Below are 20,109 nucleotides of genomic sequence, written 5' to 3' on the forward strand. Positions count from 1 at the left end.
TACTTGACGGGTGCACACGGACCGACTCGTCCAATCACCTTTTATGGCGCCATGAGTACACTTGCGCCCCGCACTATAATAAAATAGTTCCAATACAACACAGTCGACATGGTAGGCAAGTAGGCACAAATGTATAGGGTGTTGTTGGGTTCATCTTCCTCCCATGGTCCTCCATGTAACACCTACCAGCCTTGAAAGAGGGGTGCCATATTTTGCCATTTTGTTTGTTCGGTGTAGTCCATCGAATATGTATAATATAGTCAATAACAGATCTGAATGATGTGTTTTTCAGATAATACTGTGTTGTCAAGATAGCAACCTGGCTGTGCCTGATCACATCTGAATTCCTTTCACTGGATAGTTGTGTTCAAATGGTGAACAAGGGAGTGTAATATGGTCATGACCCTTACATTCAAGCTGTGATCTTTAGCACATTCCAATCTGTTCTGTGTAGCCTGAACGTGCAGTTTGTCACTCTCCTAGGCCACGGGAGAGAAGGCTCTGGGAACGGAATGGAGAGAAACTCAATCAATTTGCTTATTTGCTCTATGAAGGTACCTCCCTCGACAGTGAACCTTTACAATAATATACCAAGGGAAACGGAGAAGAGATTGAATTATGTTGCCTTTGGAAGGAGCACTCGAGGTTCCGTGGCCGCTGCTGAACTGGCATCCAGTGAATTTGTAGTCCCGACCAGCTGAAGGGAACACAATCTGCTACCTGGGACTGTTTAGTCCCAGTCATGACGCTGAATTTCCATCATTCTTGGAGTTAAATATTAGAACACATTAGTTTCATTTGGCCAGTGGCTCCTTTCGCCTAGTTTCCACAGATTTACGGAAAAGACAGTTGCCTGTAATAATCAAAATCCTAGTTGCACAGGAGTTTGGTTTGTGCTGACTCTTGACAATTTTGAACATTTGGGCCATGAACGAGCATTTTTAACATGCTCCATCATGATTTGGGTCATTGTTTACCATGCAGTTTTATGATAATAATGGTGTCTCAGCATTGGGTGGCATGATACCCCCTGTTTATTTCACCTACTAATTTTCTTTCTGTAAGGTGATGAACTGGAAACAAATGTGGCTGAGTTAGAGCAGTTCTGCATGGAAGAGTGGGCCAAATTTCCTCCACAGTGACGTGAGAGACTGATCAACAACTACAGGAAGCGTTTGGTTGCAGTCATTGCAGCTAAAGGTGGCACAACCAGTTATTGAGTGGAAGGGGGCAATTATTTTTTTACACAGGGGCATTGGGTGTTGCATAACGTTGTTTATGAAATAAATTAAATAAGTATGTCATTGTTGTGTTATTTGTTCACTCACTTTATATAATATTACATTTTGTTTGAAGATCTCGTAAAATTCAGTATGAAAAATAGAAAGGGGAGAAAATTAGAAAGGGGGCAAACACTTTTTCACAGCACTGCATACATAAACTCATCAAAAAAAGAAACGTCCTCCCACTGTCAACTGCGTTTATTTTCAGCAAACTTAACATGTGTAAATATTTGTATGAACATAAGAGTCAACAACTGAGACATAAACTGAACAAGTTCCACAAACAAACAACATAAATGGAATAATGTGTCCCTGAACAAAGGGGCGGTCAAAATCAAAAGTAACAGCCAGTATCTGGTGTGGCCACCAGCTGCATTAAGTACTGCAGTGCATCTCCTCCTCATGGACTGCACCAGATTTGCCAGTTCTTGCTGTGAGATGTTACCACACTCTTCCACCAAGGCACCTGCAAGTTCCCAGACATTTCTGGGGGGAATGGCCTAGCCCTCACCCTCCAATCCAACAGGTCCCAGACATGCTCAATGGGATTGAGATCTGGGCTCTTCGCTGGCCATGGTACAGGCCTTGGTGTAACGCTCATTCCTTCAACAATAAATGTGAATCCGACCATCACCCCTGGTGAGACAACTCGTCAGTGAAGAGCACTTTTTGCCAGTCCTGTCTGGTCCAGTGACGGTAGGTTTGTGCCCATAGGCGACGTTGTTGCCGGTGAGGACCTGCCTTACAACAAGCCCTCAGTCCAGCCTCTCTCAGCCTATTGCAGACAGTCTGAGCACTGATGGAGGGATTGTGCGTTCCTTTTAAGAGTAAACAATAACATTCGAGGCTGAAATTGAATTGAAAGGTAGATACAGAGAGAGAGAGAGAGAGAGAGAGATCCTTGCAGTACCTGTATAGCCTAGAGAGTTGTCATCTTCATGTTCAGACGGGGGTGTGGGGGTGGCATCTTCATTGGCCCTATCCCGTGTGTCTGTTTCTGCAGAGAAAAACACAAAGAATTGATTAGACCATAAGAAACCGCCTCCCTCTCTCACAGTCTAACACTTTGACCTGTTACAATTAGGTAAAAAAAATCTGTCGATCTGCCCCTGAGTTAGGCAGTTAACACACTATTCCCTGGGCGCCGAAGACGTGGATGTCGATTAAGGCAACCCCCCCCGCACCTCTCTGATTCAGAGGGTTTGGGTTAGGTTAAATGAGGAAGACACATTTCAGTTGAAGGCATTCAGTTGGACAACTGACTAGGTATCCCCCTTTCCCTTATTGACACAGCAGAGATCGTTCCTCAGATTGTGCCCATGCTGCCCTTCGTCATTCGCTTAAAACTGAGGAAGAAAATAAACCCGAAAAAGACTAACAGGGTCAGTGACTGAGCCCGAAGCCCATTGAAAAATAGAAAACAGAGATAGAAAGAAGGAAAGAGAAAGAGAAATGAAAACAGAGTGTGTAAAACATAAGCCTTTCCATCAGACATCTCAGTCCAATCTCCCATCACTGGGCAAACACACAGCTGTTGACCTTTCATAATGTCACAATGTTTGAGGATGTCTTGCTGTGAGAAAGATATCATCACCTGCAACTTGATAGCCTGTCTATTAGGTACACCCATCAAGTAACGGGTCGGACCCACCTTTGCCTCCAGAACAGCCGGAATTCTTCAGGGCATTCTACAAGATGTCAGAAAAGTTCCGCAGGGATGTTGGTCCATGCTGACGCAATGGCATCATGCAGTTGCTGCAGATTAGATGGCAGTACATTCATATTCCGAACAGCCTGTTCCATCTCATCCCAAAGACGTTCTATTGGGTTGAGGTCTGGGGACTGTGCAGGCCACTCAAGTAACGTGAATTCACTCCAAGCAATGTTTTTCCAATCCTCAATTGTCCCGTGTTGCTGATCACATGCCCACAGGCTTCTTGTTTTTAGCTGATAGGAGTAGGACCCGGTGTGGTCTCCTGCTGCAATAGCCCTCCATGACAAGGACCGACAAGTTGTGCATTCCAAGATGCTGTTCGGCACACCACTGTTGTACTGCACCGTTATTTGTCCGTTTGTGGCCCGCCTGTTAGTTTGCACGATTCTTGCCATTCTCCTTCAATCTCTCTCATCAACGCGCTTTCGCCCACAGGACTGCCGCTGACTGGATGTTTTTACTGTTGCGCGTGAAAAGCCCGGCACACCTGGCACTGACGATCATACCATGCTCAAAGTTGCTTAGGTCAGTCGTTTTGCCCATTCTAACGTTCAATCGAACAGTAACTGAATGCCTCAATGCCTGTCTGCCTGCTTTATATAGCAAGCCACTGCCATGTGACTCACTGTCTGCAGGAGTGATCCATTTTCTTGAATGATACCTAATAAACTGGTGAGTGTATACAGCAGTAATGTCATCATAATGGGGTTTCAACAGAACAGCCGTACCTGACAGCATCCAGTTCAAGCCAATCCTCAAAACTATATTTTCATTCAAATCAAGTCAAATTGTATTCGTCACGTACACAGTTTACAGCAGGTATAAAAGGTGCAGCGAAATGCTTGTGTGCTAGCTCCCTCAACGTTAAAGTACAATAATCAATAAGAAGAAGTCAAATAGAAAATGTATTTAAAAAAGCAGCAGTAATAGAAGAGGGACTACTAATAGCCTGATATGTACACAATAGGATATACAGTATAGAGTATGCATGTTCTCTGTCAAGTATGATTGTATTTACAAATAGAAAGTGTTAGAGTGTCAATATATATTACAATCACATGAAATTGTATTTGTCACATGCACCGAATACAATGTCGTCTTGGTAAGCAACTACAGTGTATATTTGGCCTTATGTTTTAGGTTATTGTCCTGCTGAAAGGTGAATTTATTTCCCAGTGTATGTTGGAAAGCACACTGAACCAGGTCTTCCTCTAGGATTTTGCCTGTGCTTAGCTCTATTCTGTTTCTTTTTATATACAAAAACAACTCCCTTGCCGATGACAAGCATACCCATAACATGATGCAGCCACCACCATGCTTGAAAATATGAAGAGTGGTACTCTACAAAGCTTTGTATTTAGGATATACAGCTAATTTCTTTGGTATATTTAGTGCAGTTTTACTTTAGTGCCTTATTGCTAACATGATGCATGTTTTGGAATATTTTTTATTCTGTACAGGCTTCCTTCTATTCACTCTGTCATTTAGGTTAGTATTGTGGAGTAACTACAATGTTGTTGATCCATCCTCAGTTTTCTCCTATCACAGCCATTAAACTCTGTAACTGTTTTAAAGTCACCATTGGCCTCATGATGAAATCCTTGACCGGTTTCCTTCCTCTCCGGCAACTGAGTTAGGAAGAACGCCTGTATCTTTGTAGTGATTGGGTGTATTGATACACCATCCAAAGTGTAATTAATGACTTCACCATGCTCAAAGAGATATTCAATATCCAATTTCTTTACCCATCTAGCAATAGGTTCTCTTCTTTGCAAGGCATTGGAAAACCTCCCTGATTTTTGTGTTTGAATCTGTGTTTGAAATTCACTGCTCGACTGAGGGACCTTATATAAAATTGTTTGTGTGGTGTACAGAGATGAGGTAGTCATTCAAAAATCATGTTAAACACTATTATTGCACACAAAGTGAGTCCATGCAACGTATTATCTGACTTGCGATAACAAAGGGGTTGAATACTTATTGACTCAAGACATATTATATTTTTGTTGTTGTTTTGTTTCTTAAAACATCATTTAACGTTGACATATGGGGTATTGCATGTAGGCCAGTGACACAAAATCGAAATGTAATACTTTATTCAGGCTGTAAAACTACTAAATGTAGAAAAGTCAAGGGGTGTGAATACTTTCTAAAGGCACTGTGTGTGTGTGTGTGTGTGTGTGTGTGTGTGTGTGTGTGTGTGTGTGTGTGTGTGTGTGTGTGTGTGTGTGTGTGTGCGCGTGCGCGTGCATGTGTGAGAGAGAGAGGGAGTGTGAGTCTGTGGGCATGTGCTTGTGTGTGCGTGTTTATGGGTGGTTGTGTGTGTGTGTGTACCGGCTGGATGCATGGAGAGTCAGTTCAAAAAGTCTTCAGGTGCAGCTAGTCTCTAGGTTGCAAATAGTCTCTAAGGTGCAGGTCTGCTCAGGGAGACAGCTAAGGTTAGCTCTTCAGCAGACTGATGGCCTGGTTGCAGAAGCTGTCTCAAACCTGATGCGCCGACACCGCTTGCCAGATGGTAACAGAGCGAACAGTCTGTGGCTTAGGAAACTGTGATTATTTTCACTCTATTAGTTCTTAGTAGTTGTGGTAGAACTAACAGTAGGGGTTATGATGCTGTAGTATTGTAACGTGTTGTTATTGGATTCCCTCATGTTTTGTCCTCTGATTGGACTTTGAGGTGGTGTGTAATTCTGAGAAATACTGACCTGACTCTGTGGCTGAACTAGAGGGTACTGAAGGAATATGTTGGCCCATGATTTCCTAGAACAGGATCCAAGTTCCTCTATTTCCCCTTGCTGTTTATATTGGGTATTTTACGTCATACTGTCACAAAGGAGAAATTGACGGATTTCTCAGCAATGCATCCAGTGAGTGGCATGGAAATGATCTGACCAAACTGAGCAAACTGGTGAAGATTGAGTGCATGGCGTATGGCTAGCCCAACACAACCTCTCATAATGTGGACAATATCCTCCACAACGTTCAATTGGGCCTACACGTTTTCATGAGCTGTTTTTATTGGGCAAGATCCTCTGAAGGTTGGCAGCAAATCCATGACATAGAAATGTCTGAGAGCACTAATAGCTGACAAGGACGAAGACCTCAATGAAAGTCAGTCTTCCACACTGTACCATTAGTCTTTATCAAATCAAAGCTTCATTTATAGAGAACCTTTCGGACATGGAATGCAACGCAATGTGCTTCACATGAAAAAAGAATTCAAACAATGAAAATAAACATCTCTATATTTACTACACAATATAAGATAAAAAAACAAAAGAATGACACAAACTGAACAACTAAAAAGCACCCTGAGGAAAAGCAAAGTTAAAAATATGTTTTAAGATATTTTAAATATGTCCACAGTTTCGGCCCCCCTCAGGTTCTCTGGCAGGCTATTCCAGAGGCTGGGAGCATAATAACGAAAGGCTACCTCTCCAAGCCTCTTGGTCCAAGGCTTTCGGATAGTTTAAAGGCCAGTGCCAGAGGACCTGAGGGACCTACTGGATACACAACTTAAAAGCATGTCAGACATGTATTCGGGTGCACAATCGTGGTTTAAAAGCCAATAGAAGAATATAAAACAAGTATTCTAAAACGCACAGGCAGTCAGAGCAGAGACCTTAAACCTGATGTAATGCGTGCTCTCCGTCTGGTCTTGATCAGTACCCGTGCTGCAGCATTCTGTATGTTTTTCAGTTGACCAATGGCTTTCTTGGGTAGACCAGACAGGAGAGCATTACAGCAGTAAAGCCTGCTTATAATAAAAGCATGGATGAGTCTCTCTATATCAGCCTGAGAGGGAAATGGCTACAACTTGGCAATGTTCCTATGGTGGTAAAAAGCTATTTTGGTCACATTCCTAATGTGTGATTCGAAATCGAGTTCAGAATCTAAAATAACACCTAAGTTTTTTATCTGGTGTTTTATCTTTATTGCCAATTAATTAAAATGTGCGGCCAGATTCTCTCTCTGTGTTGTGACTCCAACAATAAGTACCGCGGTCTTGTCTTGATTTAGCTCAAGGAAATTGTGAGCCATCCATATGGACAAGAGTTACCCTTCAATACTTTAATTTTAACATTATTTTTCCAGATAAGAGGATTCAGGACACATTTGTATTAGATCGAGTCGTTTTTAAAGGATGACTGATCACATCAGGCTGTGAATGTTGTTGGCACCTTACCTTCCCCTAGACCAGCACCAAGACAGTCATCAGCACCAAACATTACTCCTCTGATAGTAGACAATGGGAGAGGTTTCTGTTATATGGTGAAGATAGAGCTGACACTAATCCTTTTCACCTCACGACTGAGAGTTTCCTCTTATATCCATCTATTACGTATCTGAGTTCTTACAGTAGTGTTATCCTTGACTCGTTATCCGAGGGCTCTGCCCAGATCTCAAGCCTAATACTTAAAGGGATGACATGGGCTGAGGTTTTTCCAACAGAAGTGTGTGCCTAGTTATGCAAATATACTGTAACTGAATAATTGAAGTAATTGCCACCATCTAACTTTATCAGCCCTGAAAGCCAAGGTGTGACTTGTTCATTTCAAGCTAAGCCTATGTCCCAGCCGTGCAGGATAGGATCTCTGTCAGGTCCAGTTTCTCATACTAACCTCCCCATCAACACTAGAAAAGACAAAACAAAAGGAATGCAGAAAAATGGAGAGGAAAGTGGGGAAGGAAATTGCCAATATCAATTCGATTAGGAGTAAGGTGAAGAAAAGTGATTATTTTGAACATATTCTCTCCATTCTTCCACACTACTGTTATAGAGAGATCATCTTAAAGCAGACACACAGGTTTACACAATAACAAGATTAGAACGGCATTCCTTTAATCCTAAACTTAAACCTAAACTTAATCCTAAACCTAAACCAACTCCTAAACCTTTACCTAATCCTAAACCATGCTATAGATTGGCCCACGTCACCTCACCTTATTGCCCTCTGTTTCTCAAGCTCTCTCCTCTCTCCACGAGAGCACAACATGACTTCACTCGTCTCTCTCCACACTAAGAAAATGATAATTATAAGGTGCATGACAATGATGAAGACATCTTAGTTGCAACACATAATTCACCTTAAATCCCCTGTCATTTGATAATTGTTTACTGGATAGGATGTAGCTTCCAGGAGGAAAGTCATAACTGTGAAATGCTATAAATCTTGAAAAAGGAGCAGTGTGATCGATCTCAATATCTCAATGTGGAAGTCACCATAGGAATATGATCTCATCATAGCATCTATTTGTAAAAGCAAACACTTTTGGTCTTTCAGAAGCACTATAGAAATGGGAAATACGTTCACAGGGAGACTGTCTCAATAGAGCAGTATACTAGTAGCATTGTCTCCCTGTTGCATAGACAGACTGTCTCTCAGAATGTATTTCCCATTTCTATAGTGCTTCTGAAAGACCAGTGAGACAATGCTACCAGTATACTGCTCTATTGAGACAGAGGGAGGCTGGGCTGGGTGACTTTAAGGTGAACCTTGAGATTTACAGTGTGTGAGGTGGTGCATTCTCCTCAACATTCCCATGGCAACCACCAGCTGAAAAAAAACAGTCCATCTGTAAAATGGGCTGGGATTGCTTCTGACACAGGTAGACTGCTGATTGAGAACTAGGTACAGTAAAACACACAGACCATACCAAGGAGAAAGAAGCTGTGTTTTGGTAACAGCTATGTTTTTCAGTTTGCTTTAGTGGTTGTCTTATAGCTGTGTGGTGCTGCATGGAAAGGGGCTCTGATGTGAGGATGTTCGATATCGACCACACAGTTGTGGTTGGAAACCACACAACTAACTCTCCTTACTTCTGAGAATACTACGGCAAAGGCTTTATTAGTCCTCAGTACAGTAGATCCAGTATGATTCCCATGAACATACTGGTTCACCCACAGCCATACCCATTCCCCAGGTTCAGACACACACATTTCAATTACAGAAATGCTTACACAGTCAAACATGAACATGCATATCTTCTATAGGCCTACTGCACAGTGCATACATACACAACTGTATCTGTAGGCTACTCACTCACGGGCCAAAATCATACTAATTAATGATGTTATAACTGAAGATTAAACCCCTGCTGCCCCTACAGTCTAACATCAAGAACTACATCAATAATAACTTGCTGGAAAAGACTGAGTACCTCTGCAGCAGTAGTGTAAAGTAACTAAGTAAAAACACTTTGAAGTACTACTTTTTGGGTATCTGTACTTCACTCGTTATATTTTTTACAACTTTGACTTTTACTCCACAACATTCCTAAAGAAAATATTAACTTTTTACTCCCATACTTTTAGAATGCAGGAAAATGTTCCAATTCACTTATAAAGAGAACATCCCTGGTCATCCCTACTGCCTCTGATCTGGAGGACTAACTAAACACAAATGTTTTGTTTGTAAATTATGTCTGAGTGTTGGAGTGTGCCCCTGGCTATCCGTAAATAAAATACCAAAAATAAAATTGTGCTGTCTGGTTTGCTTAAAATAAAGAATTTTAAATGGTTTATAGCATTTACTTTTACTTTTGATACTTAAGTATATTTTAGCAATTACATTGACCTATGATACTTAAGTATATTTAAAACCAAATACTTTTAGATTTTTACTCCAGTAGTATTTTTCTGGGTGCTTTTCACTTTCACTTGAGTCCTTCCTCTTTTACTCAAATATGATCATTGGGTATTTTCCCCACCGCTGCTAGAGAGAACCACATTACTGCTTTTACCTGGCACAGGTCAGCTACCATTCAAGGTGTTAAACTCCAATGTTGAGTATTACACTCAAGGTTCAGTTCATAACATGTAGATTGATAGAAGAGGAAAGCTTTTATGAAGGTGATGTTCAAAAACAGGCCACAAGAGGGTACTGCAACTCCATCCTACTGGGTGTCGTGCAGGAACAAGAGGCAACAAAGACAAGTGTATTCTGTGTCCATCTTATACTGTCATGTTTTGACCATGTAGTAATGTTTTGTTTGATTAGATACAGTATACAGTAAGTACAATTTAAGTGTTGTCTGAGGTTATGAGAGTGCTGGAAAGTTAATAAAGTAGTAATATTTGCATCGATAAGGTGCTAGGTGGGATACCAGTAAGATATACGTCCAAAAGTAAAACAATGTATGCAATCAGTAGAGATGATGCATTCACAACATAGTACAGAACACCACCTGCAACAAAGTAACTCCAGCCCTGGCTCACACAAACAGACGGACAGACGGACAGAGAGTCAGACTACCAGGAGACTTTTTAAATGTGGGTCAAAATCAACAGCCAAATGGCAAATTTCTAAACCCCTTTAATCAAGACCAGGCGAATGAAGCCAGCTGGTGGGGACCCATATAAATTAAGGATCTCATTGGATTTCAGCTCAGCCCTAAGAGAGGGATCGCTGGAGGGGTACACACACAGGGGGTGAGGAGGACTTGGTATGGGGGGCAGTTCCATGTGTACACCAGGCTGATGGGATACATTAGAAGAGGGGGGCACATTGCCATGACGACAGGCGACGACAGAGAACGGCAAGTTGCACAGATGGCTGGCCGCTCACACGGGTCCCAGTGCACAAGAGCAAACAGCCGACTGGCGAACGAATACACTTAAAGTGTCAATCATAGTCTGGAGCCAGGCCTGGCACTGCTCTAGATCTGTAGAGCAGAACACTCACTCTACCTTATTCCTCTTCCCTGCCTTCATCCATCCTTCTCTTCATCCCCCTGCAACATGCACTGATTTCCACCGGGAAACAGGGAGCAACACAGCACACACAAATGCATTTGGAATTTACAAATACATACAAACACAGACACTCTATTCTTGACATTCTCTCTCTCTCTTTCTCTCACACACACACACACACACACACACACACACACACACACACACACACACACACACACACACACACACACACACACACACACACACACACACACACACACACACACACACACACACACACACACACACACACACACACACACACACACACACACACACACACACACACACACACTGTGTGATTTCCGCTTGGGGTCCATCTCTGTATACGAGGGCAATGTGATTCATGAGAATATAAGACTATATTATTCTCTAGATCCCTGCATGCGAATGCGATGATAGGATGTGTGAGAGTCCACAGGGATTCAGCAAGCCTGGGGCAATAAGCCATTCAGGTGACTCATGATCAGGCTCGGGAGTACGATTGAGTTATTCACTCTTGTATCCTGCTCTGCATCATTATCCTGGTATATATCCGTGTGCTTAACCAATAGCATGGCAGCTTTCTCTGTGCTTAAGAGGGCAAAATCAATTAATGGGGATTTATAGCCATGGATACACAAGATACTGACACCATCAGAGAATAGGTAGGTTCCAATGATGCCTGTTTAGTGGGCTGTAGTGTACAGATGTACAGTCGTGGCCAAAAGTTTTGAGAATGACACAAATATTAATTTTCACAAAGTCTGCTGCCTCAGTTTGTATGATGGCAATTTGCATATACCCCAGAATGTTATGAAGAGGGATCAGATGAATTGCAATGAATTGCAAAGTCCCTCTTTGCCATGCAAATGAACTGAATCTCAACAACAAAAAAATTCACTGCATTTCAGCCCTGCCACAAATGGACCAGCTGACATCATGTCAGGGATTCTCTCGTTAACACAGGTGTGAGTGTTGACGAGGACAAGGCTGGAGATCACTCTGTCATGCTGATTGAGTTCGAATAACAGACTGGAAGCTTCAAAAGGAGGGTGGTGCTTGGAATCATTGCTCTTCCTCTGTCAATCATGGTTACCTGCAAGGAAACACGTGCCGTCATCATTGCTTTGCACAAAAAGGGCTTCACAGGCAAGGATATTGCTGCCAGTAAGATTGCACCTAAATCAACCATTTATCGGATCATCAAGAACTTCAAGGAGAGCGGTTCAATTGTTGTGAAGAAGGCTTCAGGGCGCCCAAGAAAGTCCAGCAAGCGCCAGGACCGTCTCCTAAAGTTGATTCAGCTGCGGGATCGGGGCACCACCAGTATAGAGCTTGTTCAGGAATGGCAGCAGGCAGGTGTGAGTGCATCTGCACGCACAGTGAGGCAAAGACTTTTGGAGCATGGCCTGGTGTCAAGAAGGGCAGCAAAGAAGCCACTTCTCTCCAGGAAAAAACATCAGGGACAGACTGATATTCTGCAAAAGGTACAGGGATTGGACTGCTGAGGACTGGGGTAAAGTCATTTTCTCTGGTGAATCCCCTTTCCGATTGTTTGGGGCATCCGGAAAAAAGCTTGTCCGGAGAAGACAAGGTGAGCGCTAGCATCAGTCCTGTGTCATGCCAACAGTAAAGCATCCTGAGACAATTCATGTGTGGGGTTGCTTCTCAGCCAAGGGAGTGGGCTCATTCACAATTTTGCCTAAGAACACAGCCATGAATAAAGAATGGCACCAACACATCCTCAGAGAGCAACTTCTCCCAACCATCCAGCAACAGTTCGGTGACGAACAATGCCTTTTCCAGCATGATGGAGCACCTTGCCATAAGGCAAACGTGATAACTAAGTGGCTCGGGGAACAAAACATTGATATTTTGGGTCCATGGCCAGGAAACTCCCCAGACCTTAATCCCATTGAGAACTTGTGGTCAATCCTCAAGAGGCGGGTGGACAAACAAAAACCCACAAATTCTGACAAACTCCAAGCATTGATTATGCAAGAATGGGCTGCCATCAGTCAGGATGTGGCCCAGAAGTTAATTGACAGCATGCCAGAGCAGATTGCAGAGGTCTTGATAAAGAAGGGTTAACACTGCAAATATTGACTCTTTAAATCAACTTCATGTAATTGTCAATAAAAGCCTTTGACACTTATGAAATTATAATTCAGTATTCCATAGTAACATCTAACAAAAATATCTAAAGAGACTGAAGCAGCAGACTTTGTGAAAATTAATATTTGTGTCATTCTCAAAACTTTTGGCCACCACTGTATGTGTGTGAAGTCAACAAAGGGCCGGTCACTGTTTTTAAGAACCTTGGAGAGTTCCATGTCGACAGGATACTTCCTGTCATTAACCCCTAATCAGTGGTGTAACGTACCTAAGTAAAAATACTTGAAAGTACTACTTATGTTGTTTCATGGGGTATCTGTACTTTACTATTCATATTTCTGACAACTTTTACTTTTACTTTACTACATTCCCAAAGAAAATATTGTACTTTTTACTCAATACGTTTTCCCTGACACCCAAAAGTACTTGTTACATTTTGAATGCATAACAGGACAGGAAAATTGTCAAATTCACACACTTATCAAGGGAACATCCCTGGTCATCCCTACTGCCTCTGATCTGGCGGACTCACTAAACACAAATGTTTAATTTGTAAATCATTTCTGACTGTTGGAGATTGCCCCTGGCTATCCGTCTGGCCTCCATAATATAAGGAATTTGAAATGATTTTGATACTTCAGTATATTTTAGCAATTACAGTAACTTTTGATACTTAAGTATATTTCAAACCAAATACTTTTAGACTTTTATTCAAGTCATATTTTACTGGGTGATTTTCACTTTTACTTGAGTCATTTTCTATAAAGGTATCTTTACTTTTAAAAAGTAGCCAAGTATGACAATTCGGTACTTTATCCACCACTGCCCCTTCAGTTGAAACTTGTGTCCCCTCAGTTTTAGTTTTATGTCCCTATATAAAAATAGCAAAAAAGTTCAAATGATTGAGGAACAGGTTGGCAAAATCTGTATCTTCGCTGCTCTATGCCATCACAACGTTCAGGCTATGGAAAGCCACTGGGGCTGTTAGGTATGACTCCTTTGGGTTTCCATAGAAAGTAGTAGGCTCATCTGTGGTAGGTTAAGTGAATAATGGGATACGCCTCCGCCTGTAATATTTGAATTATATTTGTAAGGCCGGGGTCAAGACTCCAATTGAAGCTGTGAAAACACATTTTCCACTTTGACAAATGTGTTCAGTCAGCACAGAAGAAGCATGCTACACCCGAGGAAAGCTGAACTAATCCAAGGCTTTTGAGGTGGATATTACAAAAAGATTTTGGGGAGAATGGAATGATCAATTACTCAGGAAGTTCCATAGAGCATCAAGAAGGCTGCAACTCTTCTGAAAAGGTAAGAAACAATCTAGCTGGTTGGTTTTTATTAAAATATTTGTGGTATAGCCAGTGGTGTCATTTCAGCAAAAACCTTAAGGTATGGAATGGCAAAATTACTTGCTTTAGTGTACTGTATAGGGCGCTGTCCATGGTGCTGATAGAGGTTAGAGGAGATTTCGTGCCAACCTATTAGTACGGCTGGGGCGGTCACAAAATTTAATCAGCCGGTGATTGTCAAGCAAATAACTGTCGGTCTCACGGTAATTGACCGTTAATTAACATAAACGCATTTAGCATCTCCTGGCTTCCCTACAAGCCACTGATGCAGACCTTTGGACCATCTACATTTCATGTAAAATCCATGTAATATAGCCTACACCTTCACAATAAATCCACTATTTATTTTAGACAGGTCTAAAGAAACATGATATGAAGAAAATGTAGTCTATTTCAGAAGAACAGAATAGCATCCTCTGAGTTGTCCTTTTGTTAGGTCCTGATCTGGCTACGTCATATGGCTGTGGACTACACTCATTCATTTAGCAGACCAGATTTTGCTGGCATTATTTAATATTATTTTATGTATGAAGAGTACAATTGAACAAAGCTGAATAAAATAGAAAGGATATTTCTAGTGTGCACATCCGGCTATTCTGTGTTGAGCGGTTAACAAAGAAATAGGTACTCCTACATACTGAATTTAGAGTTATTAATGTAACTTTAGTTGTTCTACAAACGTTGGGCTATATGTTTAGATGTGCTTAATTTTAAGAAATTATTTGGCCACTTTAGTTGTGATACCAACCTTATCATACATTTAGGCCTATGGGTTAGGCTACATGAGGTGTGTGACTAAGATTCGAACAAAAAAGGCATTGTTTCTTGCCTTAAGCTGGGCATCATCCACAAGGGATAATATAGAATTCACAAGTGATATACATTAAATAGCAAATGGAGGACGCTTTTCCTGTGGTTCATTTTCATATACTCCTGTTGAAAAGATAAGCAATGTGCTCAATATTTGCATAAAATTAAGAAAGTTGAAATAAATATAGTAGGCCTAGCCCTTAGAAAGCTGATGGGATCCTCCTCTTTTTAAGAGGCCATCACTCTGTTTTCTCGCACAATTGCATAGCCTATAGAATTGTTGCGCAACATGAGCTCATGGGCTCTCATTAATTGTTTGATTTGATTTTTTATTACATTTGCATTTGATTACAAAGAGTCCTGAAAACAAAAAACATTTGTCACAAGAAATTTGCTTCCTGGTATATAGAAAGTACCCAAGCCTTGAAGCAAGCTTCCAGAAAATTGGAATGGAAATGGTGCTACACCAAACTGTAAGTCTTCCGACTAGCTTGGAAAGACAGTACCGTGCAATATCGAAGAGCCCTCACTGCTGCTCGATCAACTGATTGTTCCAACCTAATTGAGCATAAAAAGCAGCATTCAACAAGCTTTCACTTCAGCAGTGATTAATTCATGTTCCTCTGTGTACATATCACCGACAAACTGAAATAGTCCACGCACACAGACAGTGTGGTGAAGAAGGTGCAACATCGCCTCTTCAACCTCAGGAGGCTGAAAAAATATGGCTTGTCACCGAAAACCCTCACTAACTTTTACAGGTGCACAATTGAAAGCATTCTGTCGGGCTGTATCACCGCCTGGTACGGAAACTGCACCGCCCATAACCGCAGGGCACAACGCATCACTGGGAGCAAACTACCTTACCCTCCAGGTAACCTACAACACCCGATGTCACAGGAAGGCAGAATTATCAAGAACAATAACCACCCGAGCCACTGCCTGTTCACCCCGCTTCCATCCAGAAGGCGAGGTCAGTACAGGTGCATCAATATGGATGCAGAGAGATTGAAAAACAGCTTCTATCTCAAGGCCATTAAATTGTTAAACAGCCATCACTAACCTACAAAGCATTACATGGGCTTGGTCCTACATATCTCCCCATTTTGGTCCTACCGTACATACCTACACGTACGCTACGGTCACAAGAAGCAGACCTCCTTATTGTCCCTAGAATTTCTAAGCAAACAGCTGGAGGCAGGGCTTTCTCCTATAGAGCTCCATTTTTATGGAATGATCTGCCTATCCATGTGAGAGAGGAACACTCGGTCTCGACCTTTAAGTTTTACATTTTTTAGGTCCTATGATTGAGTGTAGTCTGGCCCAGGGGTGCGAAGGTGAACGGCAAGGCACTGGAGCGACGAACTGCCCTTGCTGTCTCTGCATGGCCGGGCTCCCCTCTCTCCACTGGGATTCTCTGCCTCTGATCCTGTTATGGAGGCTGAGTCACTGGCATACTAGTGCTCTTCCATGCCATCCCTAGGAGGGGTGCGTCACTTGAGTGGGTTGAGTCAGACATTATCTTCCTGTCCGGTTTTGCACCACCTCGGGCTTGTGCGGTGGAGGAGATCTTCGTGGGCTATACTCAGCCTTGCCTCAAGGTAGTAAGTTGGTGTTTTGTTGATATCCCTCTAGTGGTGGGAGGCTTGTGCTTTGGCAAAGTGGGTGGGGTTATATCCTGCATGGTTGGCCCTGTCCGAGGATATCGTCGGAAGGGGCCACAGTGTCCACCGACCCACCCCTCTCTCAGTCTCCAATATCTATGCTGCAGTAGTCTATGTCCTGGGGGACTAGGGTCAGTCTGTTATATCTGATGTAATTCTCCTGCCTTATCTCGTGTCCTGTGTGAATTTAAGTATGCTCCCTCTAATTCTCTCTCTCTCTCCCCCCTCCCGGGGGACCTGAGCCCTGGAATCATGCCTCAGGACTACCTGGCCTGATGACTCCTGGCTGTCCCCAGCCCACCTGGTAATGCTGCTGTTCCAGTTTAAACTGTTCTGCCTGCAGCTAGGGAACCCTGATCTGTTCACCAGATGTGCTACTTTGTCCAAGACCTGCTGTTTTTGACTCTCTCTCTCTCTCTACCGCACCTGCTGTCTCGACCTCTGAATGCTCAGCTATGAAAAGCTAACTGACATTTACTCCTGAGGTACTGACCTGTTGCACCCTCTACAACCACTGTGATTATTATTTGACCCTGCTGGTCATCTATGAACGTTTGAACATCTTGAAGAACAATCTAGCCTTAAATGGCCATGTACTCTCATAATCTCCACCCGGCTCAGCCAGAAGAGGACTGCCTTTCTAGGGAGTTTTTCCTAGCCACCGTGCTTCTACATCTGCATTCTTGCTGTTTGGGGTTTTAGGCTGGGTTTCTGTATAGCACTTTGTGACATCAGCTGATGTAAAAAGGGCTTTATAAATACATTTGATTGATTGATTGATCCATCTCTTATGTCCTCTGGAAAAAAAGTTCCCTATTGTGTGTAACTCTCTGTGGCGTAGCTCTATTCCTCTGACCAGGAAAGGTGTCAGTGAGTCACAGACCAGCCCAACTGGAGAGTCGCTCTCTTTCACTACTACTATCAGCATTTAGTTTGCATTATTTTGGACAGCTGTGTATACGGCTGCATTCACAGCCTTATACTTCAATAGGTGAATTACCATACCTATATTGTAGCCTATATTCATTACCAAAATGGCCTAGCTGTTGGGCACTGTCAATAAGCTACAGATTTCGTGTCAACCTGTCACTTCAAAAGCACTCAATCAATGTTGTCTCCACTTCATTTCAACAACAAAACATCTATGCGATGATGTTGAATGAATGTGGAAAACTGATTGGATTTGCAAAAAGTAATTAACTTTTTTTCACCCAACCTTTAACCTAAATCCAATGACATGGTGAAATGTTTTGTTGAATTCATGTTGAATTTGCGTTAGTTGACAACTCAACCAAATGTAAATCAAAACTAGATGTTGAAATGACGTCTGTGCCCAGTGGGTACCCAGCAGGTGGTTCTAAAACACATCACAGCAAGCCTTGTCCATGCGTAAAACTACACACACACACACATCTCTCCGCTTCTCTCTCCAGATGAATGTCTTGGTGCGTTAAGTTGATGTGTGCTCATTAACAGCACTAACCGTTAGCACTCTCAGTGAGCAGACGAGACCATCAATCACACTTAAACATGACGGCAGCCGCCCGCAGGCCTGCTTGTCACCGTGCCACAGTCCCACTGCTTCCCACTATGCCGGTAAACACCAAAAACAACAGCAAGGCACCGCACATCAAGGCAGCCATCAACTTTCAGCAACACAAAGCAGGAAAACTTACCCACTTTCAAAAGAACAGTTCTGTGTCATGCAAAATGACTTTCGGAAATGTATTTGTTAGTCCGTCTGACTGTGTTTTTTGATTTTCAATTGTGATATGAAAAGCATTTCCTCAGTCTGTCAGAACAAACCTTAGGCTACAATGCAACATCTCTGTCAACCTTTCCTGCATCGCTGCCACTTCGGCCTGAAGTCCCTCTGTCCACTAAGAGAAGCCCAGGGACACTGTTTCAGGTGGCCACCCACCCATGATGTTGCTCACTTAGACCTCACCTCAGCATGCTAGCACAGACAACCAGAGACCTGGTGCTGGAACGCATATCGATTTAGTGTTAATCCAAGGAGATTGGAATCAATTTGGAACTGCAATCTCATATACATAGAGTATCTAGTGATAAGGGCAGGGTATCGATCGTCTCAGAGAGATGGGAGAGATGTCCTTGAGCCTGACTGGGATTAGGAGGCATTCAATGAGAGACAGGTAGTTTCCCCTCTGAGCTCTTTCCATACAACCATAAATCTGCTCTCAAAATGGCCAACTTCACAAATGATTTTCCTCTTCCTTTTATTTTATGGGGAAGGCATAGATAGAAGGCAAGATATAATAGAAGATACATAAGACTGTGGTATAAATGAAAAGAGACACAATGACTTCCTGACAGACAAACACAGTATTCATCACACCCAGCCACCATCATTCATAATGTACTGCATTTATAGCACACGGCAGATCTCAGATTGCTTTGGCAAAGAATACTACTTTCTCCTCATTCTTGCTCGCTCTTCAAATTCTCTCAGCTGTCCTCGGCTCCTCATCTTCTCCTCATTCATGTTTTTTTCCCGAGCCGCCCATGTCCAAATAAAAAATATACAAATACAGTACCAGTCAAAAGTTTAGACATACCTACTCATTCAAGGGTTTTTCTTTATTTTTATTATTTTCTACATTGTAGAATAATAGTGAAGACTTTAAAACTATGAAATAACACATATGGAATCATGTAGTAACCAAAAAAGTGTTAAACAAATCAACATATATTTTATATTTGAGATTCTTCAAAGTAGCCACCCTTTGCCTTGATGACAGCTTTGCACACGCTTGGCATTCTCTCAACCAGCTTCACCTGGAATGCTTTTCCAACAGTCTTGAAGGAGTTCCCACATATGCTGAGCACTTGTTGGCTGCTTTTCCTTCACTCTGCAGTCCAACTCATCCCAAACCATCTCAATTGGGTTGAGGTCAGGTGATTGTGGAGGCCAGTTCAACTTATGCAGGACTTCATCACTCTCCGTCTTGGTCAAATAGCCATAACGCTGGATGGAGGTGTGTTGGGTCATTGTCCTGTTGAAAAACAAATGATAGTCCCACTAAGCGCAAACCAGATGGGATGGCGTATCGCTGCAGAATGCTGTGGTAGCCATGCTGGTAAGTGTGCCTTGAATTCGAAATAAATCACTGACAGTGTCACCAGCAAAGCACCCCCACACCATCACACCTCCTCCTCCATGCTTCACAGTGGGAACCACACATAAAGAGATAATTCGTTAACCTACTCTGCATCTCACAAAGACACGGCGGTTGGAACCAAAAATCTCAAATTTGGACTCATCAGACCGAAGGACAGATTTCCACCAGTCTAATGTCCATTGCTCGTGATTCTTGGCCCAAGCAAGTCTCTTCTTCTTATTGGTGTGCTTTAGTAGTGGTTTCTTTGCAGCAATTTGACCACGAAGGCTTGATTCACATAATCTTCTCTGAACAGTTGATGTTGAGAT

At 42.4% G+C, this 20,109-nt stretch overlaps 1 protein-coding gene across 1 annotated transcript in view; it reads right to left on the bottom strand.

Annotated features, from left to right (window-relative positions):
- Nucleotides 1-20,109, bottom strand: part of LOC139537179 (roundabout homolog 1-like) — a 228,864-nt gene that overhangs the window by 184,223 nt on the left and 24,532 nt on the right. Inside the window, exon 3 of the mRNA XM_071338197.1 lies at nt 2,194-2,280. Within this exon, the coding sequence (XP_071194298.1) occupies nt 2,194-2,280 (87 nt within the window). The remainder of the gene's footprint in view (nt 1-2,193; nt 2,281-20,109) is intronic.

Source organism: Salvelinus alpinus, chromosome 13, assembly GCF_045679555.1.
Source record: "Salvelinus alpinus chromosome 13, SLU_Salpinus.1, whole genome shotgun sequence".
NCBI lineage: Eukaryota > Metazoa > Chordata > Actinopteri > Salmoniformes > Salmonidae > Salvelinus > Salvelinus alpinus.